Below are 16520 nucleotides of genomic sequence, written 5' to 3'. Positions count from 1 at the left end.
TTCCCTAACACAGTAACTATATTAGACAGGGTTCTCTAGAGAGATAAAACCAGATTGCTGATAATTATATATATATGTATAAAGATAGTTAGATATATAACACAAGAAATGAACTGTTAAATTATATACAGATAGATATATAATATAAGAAATGAACAGTTAAATTATAAACAGATAGATAGATATATAATACAAGAAATGAACAGTTGTATTATAAAGCAGTACAAATGGCTCAATGCAACTCAATCCCGTGAGAGAGTTGTGAGACACTAGCAGTCCTTCAAGTCTTGAGAGCCACCAGGTAGTCCTCTGTAGAGAAAGAGCTAGGCTATCCCAGCACAGGCAGCAAAGAGCAAGACAAGTCACCAACTGTCAGTCCCCAGCTCCAGAGATGTAAATTCTAATAATGTGGTCTTAAAGGGACCTCAACTTACAGCGACACAGTCCACAGGCTAGGCGTCCCTTTAAATTGAGGCACAGAACAAGCAAGGCAGCCGCACACTGGTCTGATGATTAAAGAGCGAGAGACGAGAAAGACGAGGTTCACCAAGCCATTTATCTTTCTGCCCTTCAATTAATCCCACTTGTGTTTATCGGCCAGGCTGACACAATAAACTATCTTAATCCACTCCTTGACAACCTGGCACCTGCACACAATTCTTTAACCATATATACTTAGATAATTTCCGGACGTTGATGAAATCACACTTATACTTATCATCAATCATCTATCATATATATAAATGAAAACACTGAGTCCAACTGTATCTGATTTATCATACCAGAACAAAAGAAAGATATGCAATAAGCACATAAAAAGAAAATACATTGACAGTTACAAACCTGGCTATTGCAATTGATCACGTGGTCGTAATTGATAGGTAGAACTACCTTCTACTGCTACCCATTTTGTATTACCTTTGCCCTCAGCAAGCACCTCAGCTGGCTGTGGTTTTTTGTCTGGTAGGGTGACCCAGACCTTCATTCCTGAGGAGTCTGGGTCATTAAAAGTCCTGTCAGGATTGGGTTGCTGTAATTTACCATTTACTTTAATAACAGGGCATGGTAACACTAAGAGTCGGCCTATGGGATCTCCTGGATTCCAGACATATTCTTCTTTACCTCCATTATTGTAACACCAGTCCAATTTCTCCTTGGTAATCAGGCTCAATCACACCACTCAGTACAGTGACACCCTTCCTGACCTGTTGATCCAAAGGCATGAGAAGCCCAAAGTGACCAGGGGGCATTCTCAGCTGCCAGTTCAGTGGAATCCGTGCTGTGTTTCCAGGTGGGAGAGTTCCTTCCTTTGGGACCAGGACCTCCAGGCCTGAGGAACACAGGGTTGCTGGGACAGGAAGCAAAAATGCTGCAAGTGGATCACTAGGAGTACTAGTGAGTGGTGCCACTCCAGCTTCCACCCCTTGGTTCCTGGACCCATGAATTCTGGCTATTGGAGACACAGCACCATATATTGGCCACTGGTTTAGAGCGTATACAGCTTCCTGGGGAACATTGCCCCAGCCCCGCAAATTGTTGCCACCAAGTTGTTGCTGTAATTGTGTCTTTAGGAGCCCATTCCATCATTCTATCAAGCCGGCAGCTTCAGGATGATGAAGAACATGATGTGACCAGTGGATTCCATGGGAATGGGCCCATTGCTGCACTGTATTTTCTCTGAAGTGCGTTCCTTGATCTGAAGCAATGCTATGTGGGATGCCATGCCGGTGGATGAGGCATTCTGTAAGTCCACGAATAGTAGTTTTAGCAGAAGCATCGTGTGCAGGGAAGGCAAATCCATATCCAGAGTAGGTGTCCATTCCATTAAGAACAAAATGCTGTCCCCTCCACGATGGAAGTGGTCCTATGTAATCAACCTGCCACCAAGTTGCTGGTTGATCTCCCTGCGGAATGGTCCCATATCTTGGACTTAATGTTGGTTTCTGCTGCTGGCAAATGGGTACTCAGCAGTGGCAGTGGCCAAGTCAGCCTTGGTGAGTGGAAGTCCATGTTGCTGTGCCCATGCATAACCTCCATCCCTGCCGCCATGTCCACTTTGTACATGTGCCCATTGGGCGATAACAGGAGTGGCAGAGGAAAGAGGAAGACCAGTCTCCACAGCGCGTGTCATCGTATCCACTTGATTATTAAAGTCCTCCTCTTCAGAGGTAATCCTTTGGTGAGCGTTCATGTGAGATACAATTACCTTTACTGTCTTGGTCCATTCAGAGAGGTCTATCCACATACCTCTTCTGCACACCCCCTTGTCACCAATTTTCCAATCATGGTCCTTCCAATTCCCTGACCATCCAGCCAAGCCATTAGCTACAGCCCATGAATCGGTATACAGTCTCACATCTGGCCATTTTCCTTATATGCAAACTGAATGGCCAGGTACACTGCTCGAAGTTCTTCCCATTGGGAAGATTTCCATTCACCACTGTCCTTTAGGGAGATCCCAGAAAGGGGCTGTAGTGCTGCTGCTGTCCACTTACGAGTGGCACCTGCATATCGTGCAGAGCCATCCGTAAACCAAGCATGACATTTTTGGTCTTCACTTAAAATACGGTAAGGAACTCCCCAGGAGGCCACAGGTGCAGACTGGGAGAAAGGAGGCAATGTGACAGGAGTGGAGACTGTGGGCATTTGGGTCACTTCTTCATGCAGCTTACTTGTTCCTTCAGGCCCTGCTTTGGTCCGATCTCGTATATACCACTTCCATTTAACAATGGAGTGTTCTGTGCACGTCCAACTTTATGATTCCGTGGGTCAGACGATACCCAGTTCATGATAGGTAATTCAGGCCTCATGGTGACTTGGTGGCCCATGGTGAGGTGTTCAGTCTCCACCAAGGCCCAGTAACAGGCCAATAGCTGTTTTTCAAAGGGGGAGTAGTTGTCTGCAGAGGATGGCAGAACTTTACTCCAAAATCCCAATGGTCTACTCTGTGATTCACCAATAGGGGTCTGCCAAAGACTCCACAATGCATCTTTATCTACAACTGACACCTCTAGCACCATTGGGTCAGCTGGATCATATGGTCCCAGTGGCAATGCAGTTTGCACCACAGCTTGAACCTGTTGAAGAGCCTTTTCTTGTTCTGGGCCCCACTCAAAAATGGAGGCTTTTCGTGTCACTTGATAAATAGGTCGAAATAGAACACCCAAGTGAGGGATATGTTGCCTCCAAAATCCAGAGGCCCAGTAGGTGTTGTGCCTCGTTTTCAGTCGCTGGGGGCGCTAAATGCAATAGCTTATCCTTTACTTTAGTAGGGGTTGTGGGTCTGTAAACTGGCTCAGGTCTGTGAATTGATTGAGCGATCATGACTCTCTATTCTGCTGTTCACTTGATCTACCATTCTTTCTCCTGTATAGATCACATAAATATTTAGTAGGTTTCCCATCTATTTCATTCCTAGGGACACCGTGGCTAAGTAGCCAATGCCATAATTCCACATGAGACAGGTTGCTTTGATTACTACTGAAACCGTGTTGTCTATTATAACCACGCCCACCCTGTCTCTGTTGATTCAGTGCTGACACCTGCCCTCTACCATCACGGGGACCAATCAGCCCCGTGGCAAATGCCGGAGTTCACTTAGGGAAATGCCCACTGTTAATCCTGGTGCACATAAAATAGCAATTACAGGAGTCTTAAGAGATGTTGGGGCCCACTTTACAAACTTGTTCCTTATGGTTGTAGTAAAGGGTATGTCCTCAGGACACACCCTTTTTGGGTCTATGGGAATATCTTGATAGATCCATTCTAACATACCAATTTCTCTCAGCTTTTGGAGGCCTTCCTCGACAGTGTACCAAGGCAGGTCAGGTACTTCAAGTTGGTCTAATCTAGGTCATCTGGCAGTCCATGCTTCATTGAGCCAACCGAATAAAGAATTAGATCCTCTCTTAGCCTCTCTCGCAGAGACATTGAAAGAAGAGTCTGTGCTTAGGAGTCCCATATCCAGAAACTCAGACTGGTCTAATATTACATTTTGTGCACCAGTATCCCACACCCTTGGTAACCATTCCCAGGGATATTCCCCAGGCTTCTGCTTGTACGTATTTGAAAACTCGAGCAGATCTTTATGAGTATAGCACGCTTCTTCTTGGGTAATCATCTCAAGCTCACCTTTAGGAGCTCTCAGAGACTTAATTTTAGGACAGGTCTAGCGGAAATAATGGGTGGTGAGGGCGTTTCCTAGGTGTTCTCAGCGATATCTTGTAAGGCATCTCCCTCAGGCAATGCTACTGATGCAGCCCCACCTGGCATATCAACTTGAATAGTTTGGCTAATCTGCTCAGGTGTGGATTGTGAATTAATACTTTCAGCTGGGAGGGGTGGATCTATTGACTGGGGTGAGTCAATTTTTCTAAGGGCTCAATATCCTCCTCTTCTGGATCATCAGCCCATATGTTCCCATCCCATGTTTCAGGGCCCCAACTTTTCCCAATCAATGCCCTTACTTTGGTTTCAGAGACTGCTCTAGATCTGCAATTCAGCTGCCATTGTAATTCAGCCACTCGTATAATGAGACTCTGGACCTGGTTCTCAGCAATGTCAACTCTTTTACCAGAGGAGAGAAGGCTCTCCTTTGTAGCACAGATGGAAGTTTTCAAATCCGTTAGTCTGCACCTGAGGCGTGCTTTTGAGGCTCTGAGATCATCCCTCTCCTTAATCACACTTTCCATTCTAAGAAGGACCAGCCAACCAGCCTCCCTATACTTTTCATCCTTATAAAACTCCTGGAAAATATCAAACATATGATCACTCAGAGCCTCTCATTTAACCAGCACCTCATCTATCGGTGGTGCTACTTTAGGTATTATCTTTGCTATTTCACACCATGGAGTAGGAAGAGTAGCAGACTTATCCATGCTTTGGGATGTTGAAGTAGCATTACTAGTGTTAACACTAGTCAGGCTGGAGAGCCAATTTAAGAAGCCCATATTTATGATTTTATTTCTCTAGAACCACTCCTGGTACCAAAATATATTAGACAGGGTTCTCTAGAGAGATAAAACCAGATTGCTGATAATTATATATATATTTATAAAGATATATAACACAAGAAATGAACTGTTAAATTATATACAGATAGATAGAGATATAAGAAATGAAAAGTTAAAGTATAAACAGATAAATATATAATACTAGAAATGAACAGTTAAATTATATAGCAGTACAAATGGCTCAGTGCAACTCATTCCCGTGAAAGAGCTGTGAGACAATAGCAGTCCTTCAAGTTTTGAGAGCTGTTGGGTAGTCCTCTGTAGAGAGAGCTAGGCTATCCCAGCACAGGCAGCAAAGAGCAAGGCAGGTCACCAACTGTCAGTACCCAGCACCAGATATGTAAATTCCAATAGAGTGGTCTTAAAGGGACCTCAACTTACAGTGACACAGTCCACAGGCTAGGCGTCCCACAGGTAATGTGCCCTTTAAATTGAGGCACAGAACAAGCAAGGCAGCCGCACACTGGTTCGGTGATTAAAGAGCGAGAGACGAGAAAGACAAGGTTCGCCGAGCCATTTATCTCTCCTCCCTTCAATTAATCCCACGTGTGTTTATTGGCCAGGCTGGCACAATAAACTATCTCAGTAACCTACCTCTAAATTATTTACACCACCCAAGACCAAACCAATTATTGTTGAGTTGATTCTGACTCACAGTGACCCCATGTATTTCATGGAACTGTACTACAAAGGGTTTTCAATGACCATGACCTTTCAGAAGTAGCTCATCAGGTCTTTCTTCCAAGGGGCCTATGGATGGATTTGAACTGTCCACCTTTCAGTTTGTGGTTGAGCTCTTAACCACCTGTACCACCCAAACCAAACCCCCTGTCACCTAGTTGATTTCAACTCCTGCTATCCTATATAAGCTGGGAGCTGATGTTACCCAATTGTTCTGTTAATTCATTGTGGTGGATAACTTCTCCTTTAGTTTTATATTTATTTATTTTTTAGAAATCACCAAGCAGCACTCAGAAGATAACCAGCCCAAATCAGGCTTCACTAGTTCAGGCCCCCACACAAATATTTACAGCCTTTCAGTCAATAGAGCCAACCAGCAAACCCAGAACATTCCTGTACACCTTCAGAGTGAATTAAAGATCCCATGGCCCTTAAAATTGAGTAAATGATAACAGGATCGTAGGGCCATGTAACCAGAGGAAGGAGAGTGCCTCATGGCCCACAGAAAGTTACCTTGAAACAATCCCAATCTTATGAACATGAACTACCTTGTCTATGTCTACATAAATCTGAAAATTACCAGATAGCCAGGGAGTCAGATCTGAGGCTACACACTCCTAGCTCCTTGTTCAACACTTTGCAATGACGCCATGTTCTCTTCTTCAGGGACTTGTATCCAGAGACTGGATTTGCATCGGGCAGGAACCCATTTTGAGTCATTTAAAGACAGGATTTCCAAGGCTGTAACTCCTTATGGCAGCAGACAGCCTCATCTTTTTCTCAAAGGGTGGTGGGTGGTTTAGAACTGCTGGCCTTGTAGTTAGCAGCCCATGGTGTTACCCACTACACCACTGGGGCTCCTTTTGTGCCACCTGTCACCAAATTTCCTCCCCACAATGGATGACCCTCAGTTCAGAATCTAGTATTTCCATGGCCATCTTGAATATAAATTTCTATAAACCGAATCACATTTTCCCATCAACTTCTCTCATCAAACTTAGAAATGAATTCACATGTGAAACATGGTTGAGCCCAAGATGCAGTAATAACACAATTCACAACAATGCTACATCAAACTTATTTTAATCGTATCCTTAAAAAAACTGAGATGTCCGACAAGCATTCGTGCAAATCCCTCCAAATACACTCATGGTACCCAACTTTGAAGAATGGCAGCATCTGACCTTCCTCCCACATGAGGACCACCGTGGGTGGTCTTACCCCAGCCCCGTCTTTTCTTTGAAGCTTGTTGGTTGGAAGGATCTCTGCTAACGTTTGCAGGTCTGTCCTGGTTGTTTATTACACAGTCCAGATTCGGGGAGATTAAGGACACTGCCAGGTGTCTCAGGAAAGGTATTTTTATGAAGACCGCGAGCTTGCCTGGCTCCCTCACTTGCCCTCTCCTCAGTGGAAACCTAGGTCTCAGAAATGGTGACTGTCTCCCCCTGTGATCCCTAATTTTCTCCATGGTGACACAGCAGCTGTAATCTGTGCGATAGTGGGGGGCGGGGGGCGGGAACCACAGGGCCCAGCACAGTGAGCCTTGCACCTTCCATGTCAAGCTTCACCCTTGCAGAGGCAGCAGCCAAGAGGCACAGTGTCGCAGTGATCACTTGGATATCTATTCACACCATTGTCTAGCATTCGTTTGTTTGTTTTCATTTATTTGGGGTGATATAAGGAGAAAGGCGGCTTCCTACTCCCCTAAAGAGTGACGGTCTCAGAAACCACGGGCCCTGTCCTCTGCAGTCCCTCGGAGTTGGCATCATCAACGCCCTGGCGGTGAGAGTGAGAGCCAGCGATTGAATATGATTCTCACAGGCAATTTAAGTTTGATTCATGTCGGTTGCTATTTGTTGCTGCCCTTAAGAGACCCAGGGCCCTCAAGGCAAAGCGGAAGGCACACAGGTCCCTGGGGATGTGCACGTCCCCTTTGGGGCTGAGGGCAGGCACTCGGAAGCCGCTTGGGCCTGGTGTTGCCTTCTGGCTTCCTGACACCCCGCCCTGTGGAAACCTTTGAGGTCTCAGAAAGGCAGGGCTCCCTCCCTCCCTTGGCTGCTCCAGCTAAGATCAAGACCCCAGGGCCTTCCGGTAGAGACCAGGGTCGGTGGAAAAGCAGGCGCCAGGCGCCAGTCCTGCTCCTGAACTTTCCTCGGGGGAGTTCACTAGTCATTGGACCAGGAGGGAGTTTCCCCAACCCGGCCTAGTTTCTGGGAAGCTGAGTCATTTGAATCAATCCGCCAATTCCCCTACCCCCCCCATACCCCCCACCCAATACTAGAAAGATGCCTGCTGCCTGGGTGACTGGGCCCTCTTCCTTTCTGAAGGTCACAGCAGCTAGCTCCGTGGGCAGGTCACAAGGACGAAGATGCTCGCTCCCTTGGCATTTCCGTGTCTAGCGAGGGACGGAGTATATTTCCTCGTACGGGGGAGGCGAGAAGCAGCCACCGGCCTCCTCCTCCAGCGGCCTCTCTTCTCGCAGGTCTCGGTAAGCACTGGCCCTGGAGTGTCAACAGAAAACACAGCTGCATCACGGCCCAGAGGCTACTCACAGACCCCACCGCAGTCACACCCGCCCCCTGCCGCCGCCGAGCACCGCAGCAGACCAGGTGCTGAGTAGCTGCATGGGGGAGACCCTCCAGCACACGCCCCTACCTGTCATGCCCACCGTCCATGTAAGCGGGGAAGTCTCCGTCCTCCGCAAACGCGGCGTTCTCCTGAGGGTAGATGGTGTAGTACCGGGGAGGACTTGGCATGGCGGCCACCGGCCCTCCAGAAGGCACGAGACCACACGGGTTCCCCACTGGCTGCAGGTAGGGGGTGTTGGGCGCCAGGGTCTCCTGGGGGATATACTGGACCACGGTGGCCCCGTGGAAGGTGATGGGCTGGTTGATACCAGTGAAGACAAAGGACTGTCCGCCGCCGGGCGCCTGCTCCGGGTCCAGGCTCCTCTCCTCGCCTTCTCTGCACAGCTGGCAGGAGAGCATTTTGAACTTGCAGACGGCGATCAGGACGAACGTGACCCCGACCGAGAGCAGGATGGGCCCGAGGAGCTGAGTCCATTCAAAGTGGGACACGTCTTGGTATTTGATCCAGCCCATGACGGTGAAGGTGATCCCCACCAGCCCCAGGAAGATGCCCGAGAAGAGCAGGGTGGCCCCCGCCTTGTCGTCATCCGACACCTGGATGTCAGCCGTACTGGGTGTGTAAGGGCTGATGGAAAACACGTTGAGCGGGAAGTCCTCCGCGCGGCTGCTGCCCTGCTCCATGGTCCTCGAGCGGCCGCCTGCTTCTGAGAGGGCAAAGCGGCGGTGAGAGTGGCGAGGGGGTGGAAAGGAAGGCCCGGTCAGATGAGTAATAGAAGAACTTTGGGCTTCTGTGGTTAACAGAGTATAACACGCGGAGGGCTGGACTTTGTTTAGACGAATAAAGGTCTGAGAAATGAAGCCTGACGTTTTCTCATGTCCTGTCAACAACATAGGTACCTCTTCTGCGATCCAATGATGAGCCGGCTCTGGGATTCATACCCGTTCATTCCAAAACAATGAACCGAGTCCCTCTTTTGTGCTGTCAAGGAGCCCTAAGGGTGGGAGGGTTATGCGTTGAGCTTCTAAAGTCAAGGTCAGCAGTTCGAACCCACCTGTCACTCTGCAAGGAAAGACCAGGCTTTCTGCTCCTGGAAGCCCTTAGGGGCAGTTGTACTGTCCTACAGGGTCACCAAGAATCCGAATTGACGTGATGGACAGGAAGGGTTTGGGGTTTTGTGAGTGTGCGACATAGGTTTCAGTGGCTGCCAAGCCGATTCTGACTCAAGTGCTTCATGGTGGCGCTGCTTTCCATTGGCTATGACCTTTCAGAAGTGGACCACCAGGCCTTTCTGCAGAAGTGCCTCTGGGTGGAATCAAACCAACACCCTTGAGGTTGGTAGCTGATCACTTAGTCACAGGCATATGAGTCCGTTGAAATACCATAAGATGCCAGGCAGGAGAACGTGAGTCCGCAAAGTAAAGTAACAGCCCTGCTTTTCAACACTCTAAAGGAGTCTTGAGCAGCAGATCTGCCCAGTGCAGTGCCTTGTGTGATCTCTTGACTGCTGTTTCCCTGAGCTTTGACTGTGGATCCAAGGAAGACGAAATCCTCGACCACTGGTTAGCCCCAGGGCCCTGATCTCCTCCCATCAGAAGCAGAGTCATAGAAACTGCAGAGCTGGCTCCAGGACCTCTGGTGGTAAAGCGCCCACTCCACGCCCACCCTTGCCCTCCACACGTCATCGGATGTCTAACCGGTGCTTTCCGGCTTGTTGAAGAGGCAGGGGCTTATTTGTTAACAATATGTCAATTCCTCTCCACTTCGGGAATCTCCAGTTAGGCTGAGAATGAAACTCCACGGCAGCTCTCGCAGAGTGCTGGCATCCTCACCGGTTCGAGCCGGCTCCATCTGCCTTCCGCTTTCTGCGGGAGGGATGCTTTCCAGCGGTGGGAGAAGAAAGAGGCCTCGGGCAGCCTTCCATGGGCCCCATCGCTGGCACAGGCCGAATGCGCATCAGAAGTCCCCTGGCCTCATTTGAGCATGCACTCACAAGCAGCTGTATTTCCCAACCTGCGGGGACTTGTAGCCAGACTCCAGCAGACTCAGAGAAACTAGCTTGATCTCAGGTGACAGTACCTGTAGTTCATGACTACAGAACTTTAGAACCGCTCTGTGAACTCCCTCCTCCAGAGACTCATAACCCTGAGCCTCTTCCTTTCCTAGCTGGGTTTCAGCCAAATAGATCTCCCTCTCCAGTGCGTCATTGTCTGTCAGTCAGTCCCCTTTCACCACAGAGCAAGCGGTCTAGAAAAAGAGCTGCTCTTTGTGTTAAGTCAGGACCTCCCACGTTTCTGTGACGACACAAGGGTCACGCTAGGTATTTATGCTGTTTCATTGTGGTAAATAGGCACATACAGCTCTTTGAATGCTTGCCCTTCTCCGTCCTTCATGCCTATCACCCAGGACTGTCAACAGAACAAACAGATCTGTCTTGGAAGAAGTACAGCTCACGGACTTTGTCAGGAGACCCCAGGCCCTGGAGAAGAACACCAGGCTTGGTAAAGTAGAGGGGCAGCAAAGAGAGGAAGGCCCTCAACAAGTTGGATTGACATCGTGGCTGCATCGACGGGCTCAAACATAAGAACAATTGTGAGGATGGCACAGGACGGAGCAGGGTCTCGTTCTGTTGAGCACAGGGTCCCTCTGAGTTGGAACCAACTCTACGGTACCTAACAACAACAGTATCAGTGATCCTATACCAGTACCTTAAAAAGAACACAACTTGGGGGAGGGACGGGGAAAATGAGACGCTGATGCCAAGGGCTCAAGTAGAAAGAAAATGTTTTGAAAGTGATGATGGCAACAAATATACAAATGTGCTTGACAATGAATGGATGGATGGGTTGGGATAAGAGTTGTATGTGTCCCCAATAAAATGACTTAATTATCAAAAAAAAAAAGAAGAACACAACTTTTTATTATGAATCAGATGAAGGTTGACAGAACAAACCAGTTTTCCATTCGGCAATGCATACACATTGTGTTTCCTGCCATTCATTACAAGGCCCACAACACAGCACAGCTTATCCAACGCTCTGCCTGTTTCCTGTTTCCATTCCTCCTGCGGTCCTAACCCCTCTGAATGCTGGGTGCATACCTCATCAGTGCTGTTGCTCTCCTACGATGTAGCGGAGGATTGAGCCACAGGTGCGAGTTCAGACCTGAAGGCTGACTAAGGGCCATCGTCTCAAGAGCTCCACCAGTCTCTTATTTGAGACCGTTAAATAAGCTACACTTTTCTCCCACTCTCTTCAGAACCTTCCCGTGTGATCACTCTCAGAGTGGCTGGCAGTGGTAGGCAGGCACCGTCTAACTCAGGTCTCAGAGTCAGGGAGACTGATAACCCGGGTGGTCCATTGGTCCACTCCCGTGCAGCTGGGCTTTTCCTCATGCTTCTTCCTTCCGGACAGGGAGGGAGACACCCGTTGCTGCATCCACCCCAGAGGCCATGGCCCATTGCAGACATGATCCAATCGACCTCTTAGTGTCTGAGCAGGGAGATTTCTAACTCCTCCTTCCAGAGAAGAGCACAGGATAGAAGCCTACATCACCAAGGAATACACACACACACACACACACACACACACACACACACACCCCTATATTTGGGAGGGGCACTTACAGCTCCGAGAACAATCCATGCATCAATCGTATCAAGCACATTTCTACATATGTTGCCACTATCATGTTCATATCATTTTCCTTCTACTGGAGCCCCTGGTGTCAACTCCTCTTTTCACCCTCCCTTCCCCACCATCCAACGCTCATAAATCCTCAATAAATTATAAATTATTATTATTATTTTTACATCTTACACCATCCACTGTCTCCCTTCACCCATGTTTCTGATGTTCATCCCCCCCGGAGTAGTGGAGTGGGGGTGGTTATACGTCGATTATTGTGATCAGTTCCATCAAGGGATTTTTTTGGTGTCCATAAATAAATAAACAAAAGACTTTTTTTTTTCAACCACAAATGCTGAAATGTGTATTAGTGCAAATAAACTAAAAGGACCCTTGGTGGTCCCCTGGGAAGGGTACGGGCGCTAACTGAAAGGTTGGTAGTTTGAACCACTCCCCACTCCTCCCAGTGACTCTGCAGGAGAAAGGCCATAGCGCTCTGCTCAGAAAAGGTGCAGTCTAGAAAACCCTGCTGGGGAAGCTCTATGCCCTCACGTTGCCCTGTTAGGAGCCAAAATAGACTTGACTGCACCGAACTCCGACACCCAAATGAAGAGTTTCCAATGGCTGTGGTCGCCAGGGTTCAATAAACTGCTTCTTTCTGTTTTCAAATGTCTTGTTATTCTAGTGACGTGCCATTGAAACAGCCAGTTTTCACTTGCAAGCTGCTGCTTGCCATGGAGACTTGGGACATACCTGTTCACTGAGTCAGCTCAGTGCATAATCATTGTCATAAAGGTGAATGATGAATTCATTCACTTTACTCCTGGATTTGATCTCAACTCTGGCAGGATCATGTTTCCTCCATGAATAAAAAATGACAATTCAACCTTGAGTTCAGAACATTTGACTAGTCGGTGTGATCAGTGATTCATTGCTTCATTTTAAATTCGTTGTGTTTTAGGGTACAGAAGAGACCTAATCTCAAATACCATTTAAGGAAAACATTGATTAATTATAATTAACACACCATCTGTGTTACTGGGAGGAGGCTCAGAGTCTCAAGCCTCTCCACTCCTCGGTTCTTATCCTGCTCACAAGAAAGATATCAGAAAGAAAAAAAAAAAGAAAGAAAGATATCAGTTGAGGGACAAAATTCAGAGTCAGAGAAAGGGCTGAACAGAAAGAGTGAGTTTATTGAAGGAGATACTTTGGAAAAGAAAGTCCAAAAGGGCCCTTAGCTAGTCTAAAAGGGCTGGTGGACTATAGAGCCAAACTTTATATTTCGCTAATGGGGCACCTCCCAACATAGGCTGGCTTTCTGGTGAGGTCCTCTGCTATTGGCTGGTCCTCTGCAGTATCCCTCCTTTTTCTAGGTATGTGCTTCCCAGCATTCCAGACCATGCTGTGCCCTTGTATCAGACTCAGAACCCAAGAGTCTATTCAGTCTCCTCCAAGCCTACACTATCTCTGGTCTCTTCCACTGATAAGAAAACGTTTCTTACCTGCCCTCCATCTCTTCTTTGTGTTGGGGAGGCAGGTGAGGAGCAGTGGGTCTCTACCACCTTTGTGTTACAATTTCTGCCAGATTCATGCCATCACCACCTCTTCTCCCTATGTCAGCCTCTGTCTACCGAGCAGTCTGGAAGAGGGAGACTGTTAGCATGAGGCTAAGTGGTGTCCAAGGCTTTAACTAGAATGCTAGTTAAATAGAACAAAGGAAACTGCCACAAATTCATGTGGCAGGTCAATACGTCAGACTTACAGGTAGGACCACAGAAGTGGGAACAGGACAATACATTATGTGAGAAGAGCTTTCAGCCTTCTCACCAAGGCAGTCAAGGCACAACAGATAGGAGATCACTTGTGACCATGTGACTCTCAGTACGGTCCCAGGTATACTGAGGGCACATTCACTAAGGACACATTCTGGTTAGTCCCTAAAAGAAATTGCTCCTCTCTGGGCTGGCTAGAAATCAAGGGAGGGTAATCCTCGAGTAAGGGTAATCCACATTGTAAGGCACTCTGCCTGCAGGCAAGACTATCTACATCCTCATTAAGGATCGGAAGGAAATCAGTGGAAGCTTAATCTATATGGGGACTCTGCTAATGGATTTGGCCTTCTGTCACCCACAGCCTTCTGCAAATGGGGTGCTCAGAATTCAAGCTGTAATGCAGTTGAAAAGCACATATGTTCAACACATGAATTTCCTTTTTAATAAAATTCTTTGGAGTGGGTTTTTAATGGATGCAGAAGCTGCTGGATAAATCTCAGGACTCCATCTTATTGAAAATGTCTACCTGGTCATGTCATCACTGCCAGCACTACCCCCAGGCTCCTGTCACTCTGTGTCCAGTGGCAGCAGCCATGGAACTAACAGCATCAGAGACAAATGAAGCATTCCTTAGAGTGCAATTATGAAGACAAATGAAACAACTCAAATGAAATACCCAATAAACAAACAAACAAACAAAAACCAGCATGTTGTTTTGTTACTTCAGTGCCCTCGGCACCTCATGGTGATCCCACGCACCACTGAATGAATTGCTGCTCAATCCGGAGTCATCCCTACAGTGGGTCGACAGATCCAACTGCGCTGATCCTCGGAGTTTGCTCCGGCTGGCTTTCAGAAGCACGTCACCAGGGCTTTCTTCCTAGTTTGTCTTAATTTGGAAGTTCTGTTGAAATCTGGTCCTTGTGGTCAAAATATACTATCAGAAAATTGATTCTGCCTAATAGCAACCCTGTAAGACAGAGTAGAACTTCCCCTGTGGGTTTCTGAGTCTCTGCTTCTTTCCCCCAAATTCCAAACTCACTGCCATTGGAATTGTGTCAATGCTGACTTGTTGCGACCCCCTCTGGGTTTCCCTGGCTGTACCTGTTTATGGGAGTAGAAAGTCTAGTCTTACTCCCCCGGAGCTGCTGGTGGTTTCAAACCACTGATCATAAGGACTGCAGCCCAACCTGTCTTTCTCCCTCTGACCAGCTGGTGGTTTTGAACTACGGTTCTTGACGTTAGTAGTCCACTCATAACCACTAGGGCTCCGCATTCCACATCATATCAATTTGCAAATGTCCACGGACTACTGGTGGCTGTCCATGAGCTACATTAGTTGGTCTCCCATAGGAAAGGTTAGAATTCCATCACAGAACCATCACTGCCCCCATCAGGTTCGGGAGTTGTTCATTTAGGAAGCAAAAAATTAACTTAGATTCACTATTATGATATTCCAGGTAGACTAGAGAAATAAAACTAGAGAGACTCATATGTGTGTAAGATAGAGCTTTATATAAAAGAGCAATTGTATATGAAGAAAACATCCCAGCCCAGTCCAAATCAAGTCCATAAGTCCAATATTAACCCATATGTCTGATAACAGTCTATAGATTCCTCTTCAGACTCATGCAACACATGGAATGACCCATAATGCAGGAAGATCACAGGCCAGTGGGTCAAAAGTCTTGTGGATCCAGTGGTGCTGGAAGCATCCCAGTGCTGGTGTGGGTCTCCACATGGCTCCTCCAGCTCCAGGGATCTGGTTCCATCAGTGTAGCTCTATGTGTCTTGTCAGCAGGAGGACCAAGCCGAGAGAGTGTGTGTCCTGCCTCCAGGAAGGAAGGCAGGAGTTCCTAGAATCCTCTGGAGAAGTCCATGCCCACACAGAGGCCTCATTGGCTATGACTTGGTTGACAGGCTAGACTCCACCCCTTCACAAGTTGACAGACGATGTAACTGCCACAACTATAAATACATAGAACAAAAAACCTGCCTTAAAAACTAAGAACAAAATACAAAGAAGGAATCAGCTGCCCACTTTGGAGGAAGCAGCACTGAAAACCTTATACATAGCGTGGAAGCATTGTCCAGTAGGGAAGGCCTAATGAATGGAGGCAGAATATTGTCGGGGATAGTGCCAAAGGATGTGACCCTTGGGTTTGAGGGCCCTGAAACGTGACTGATGAGAAGCTGCTTCCTTAAAGTCGAAGGGCCGTGGTGGCTTGAATGGAGTAAGGCCTACACGAGCGGAGCCTTTAGGGTCTTCATTCACCAATGGGGCACAACTCAAGGGAAGAAGAGAGAGCTACAAAAACCTACTAATAATCCAAAATTGGGATATCCAAAGTATAAATCTAGAAAAATTGGAAGTCCTCAGAAACTAGCCTCAACGTTAGGGAGATGGAATAGAGAGCTATTGGCCATTTTGCATCAGAAACTCATATGGTTTCCTATGCCAGGAATGACACAATCAAGAATGGTGTTGCATTCATTGTCAGAAGGGACACTTCAAGATCTATCTTGAAGTGCAGAGCTGTTTGTGATAGGATTATGTCTATCCATCTTCAAGGAAACCCCGTCAATACAACTATTATTCAAATTTATGTACCAATCATTAAAGCTAGTGATGAAAAAATTGAAGAATTCTACCAATATCTTCTATCTGAAATTGATCATACATGCAATCAAGATGCACTGATAATTATTGGCAATAGGAATGGAAAAGTTGGAAGCAAAGAGGAGGGAGCAGTAGTTGGACAATATGGTCTAGGGGATGGGAATGAAGCTGAAGATCACATGATATAATTTTGCAATACCAGCAACTTATTCATAGCAAATAC

The 16520-nt window shown here is 47.1% G+C and overlaps 1 protein-coding gene across 1 annotated transcript; it reads right to left on the bottom strand.

The window, feature by feature from the left end:
* Window positions 1–8088: 8088 nt before the first annotated feature.
* TMEM174 (transmembrane protein 174) lies at window positions 8089–8962 on the bottom strand. The gene is made up of 2 exons (XM_075543042.1): window positions 8349–8962; window positions 8089–8194 (listed from the first exon to the last, which is right to left on the bottom strand). The coding sequence occupies exons 1-2, from the start codon at window positions 8960–8962 to the stop codon at window positions 8089–8091; spliced, it is 720 nt and encodes a 239-aa protein (XP_075399157.1).
* Window positions 8963–16520: the final 7558 nt, after the last annotated feature.

Source organism: Tenrec ecaudatus, chromosome 2 (genome assembly GCF_050624435.1).
Source record: "Tenrec ecaudatus isolate mTenEca1 chromosome 2, mTenEca1.hap1, whole genome shotgun sequence".
NCBI lineage: Eukaryota > Metazoa > Chordata > Mammalia > Afrosoricida > Tenrecidae > Tenrec > Tenrec ecaudatus.
The sequence above is the reverse complement of the archived record's forward strand: the minus strand, read 5'-3'. Positions and strand labels throughout refer to the sequence as shown.

Coding starts and splice junctions, on each gene's coding strand:
- TMEM174 (XM_075543042.1), bottom strand. CDS start 8,962: ATGGAGCAGGGCAGCAGCCGCGCGGAGGACTTCCCGCTCAACGTGTTT. Junction 8,195..8,348: donor ATGGACGGTGGGCATGACAG/GTAGGGGCGTGT, acceptor TTGACACTCCAG/GGCCAGTGCTTACCGAGACC.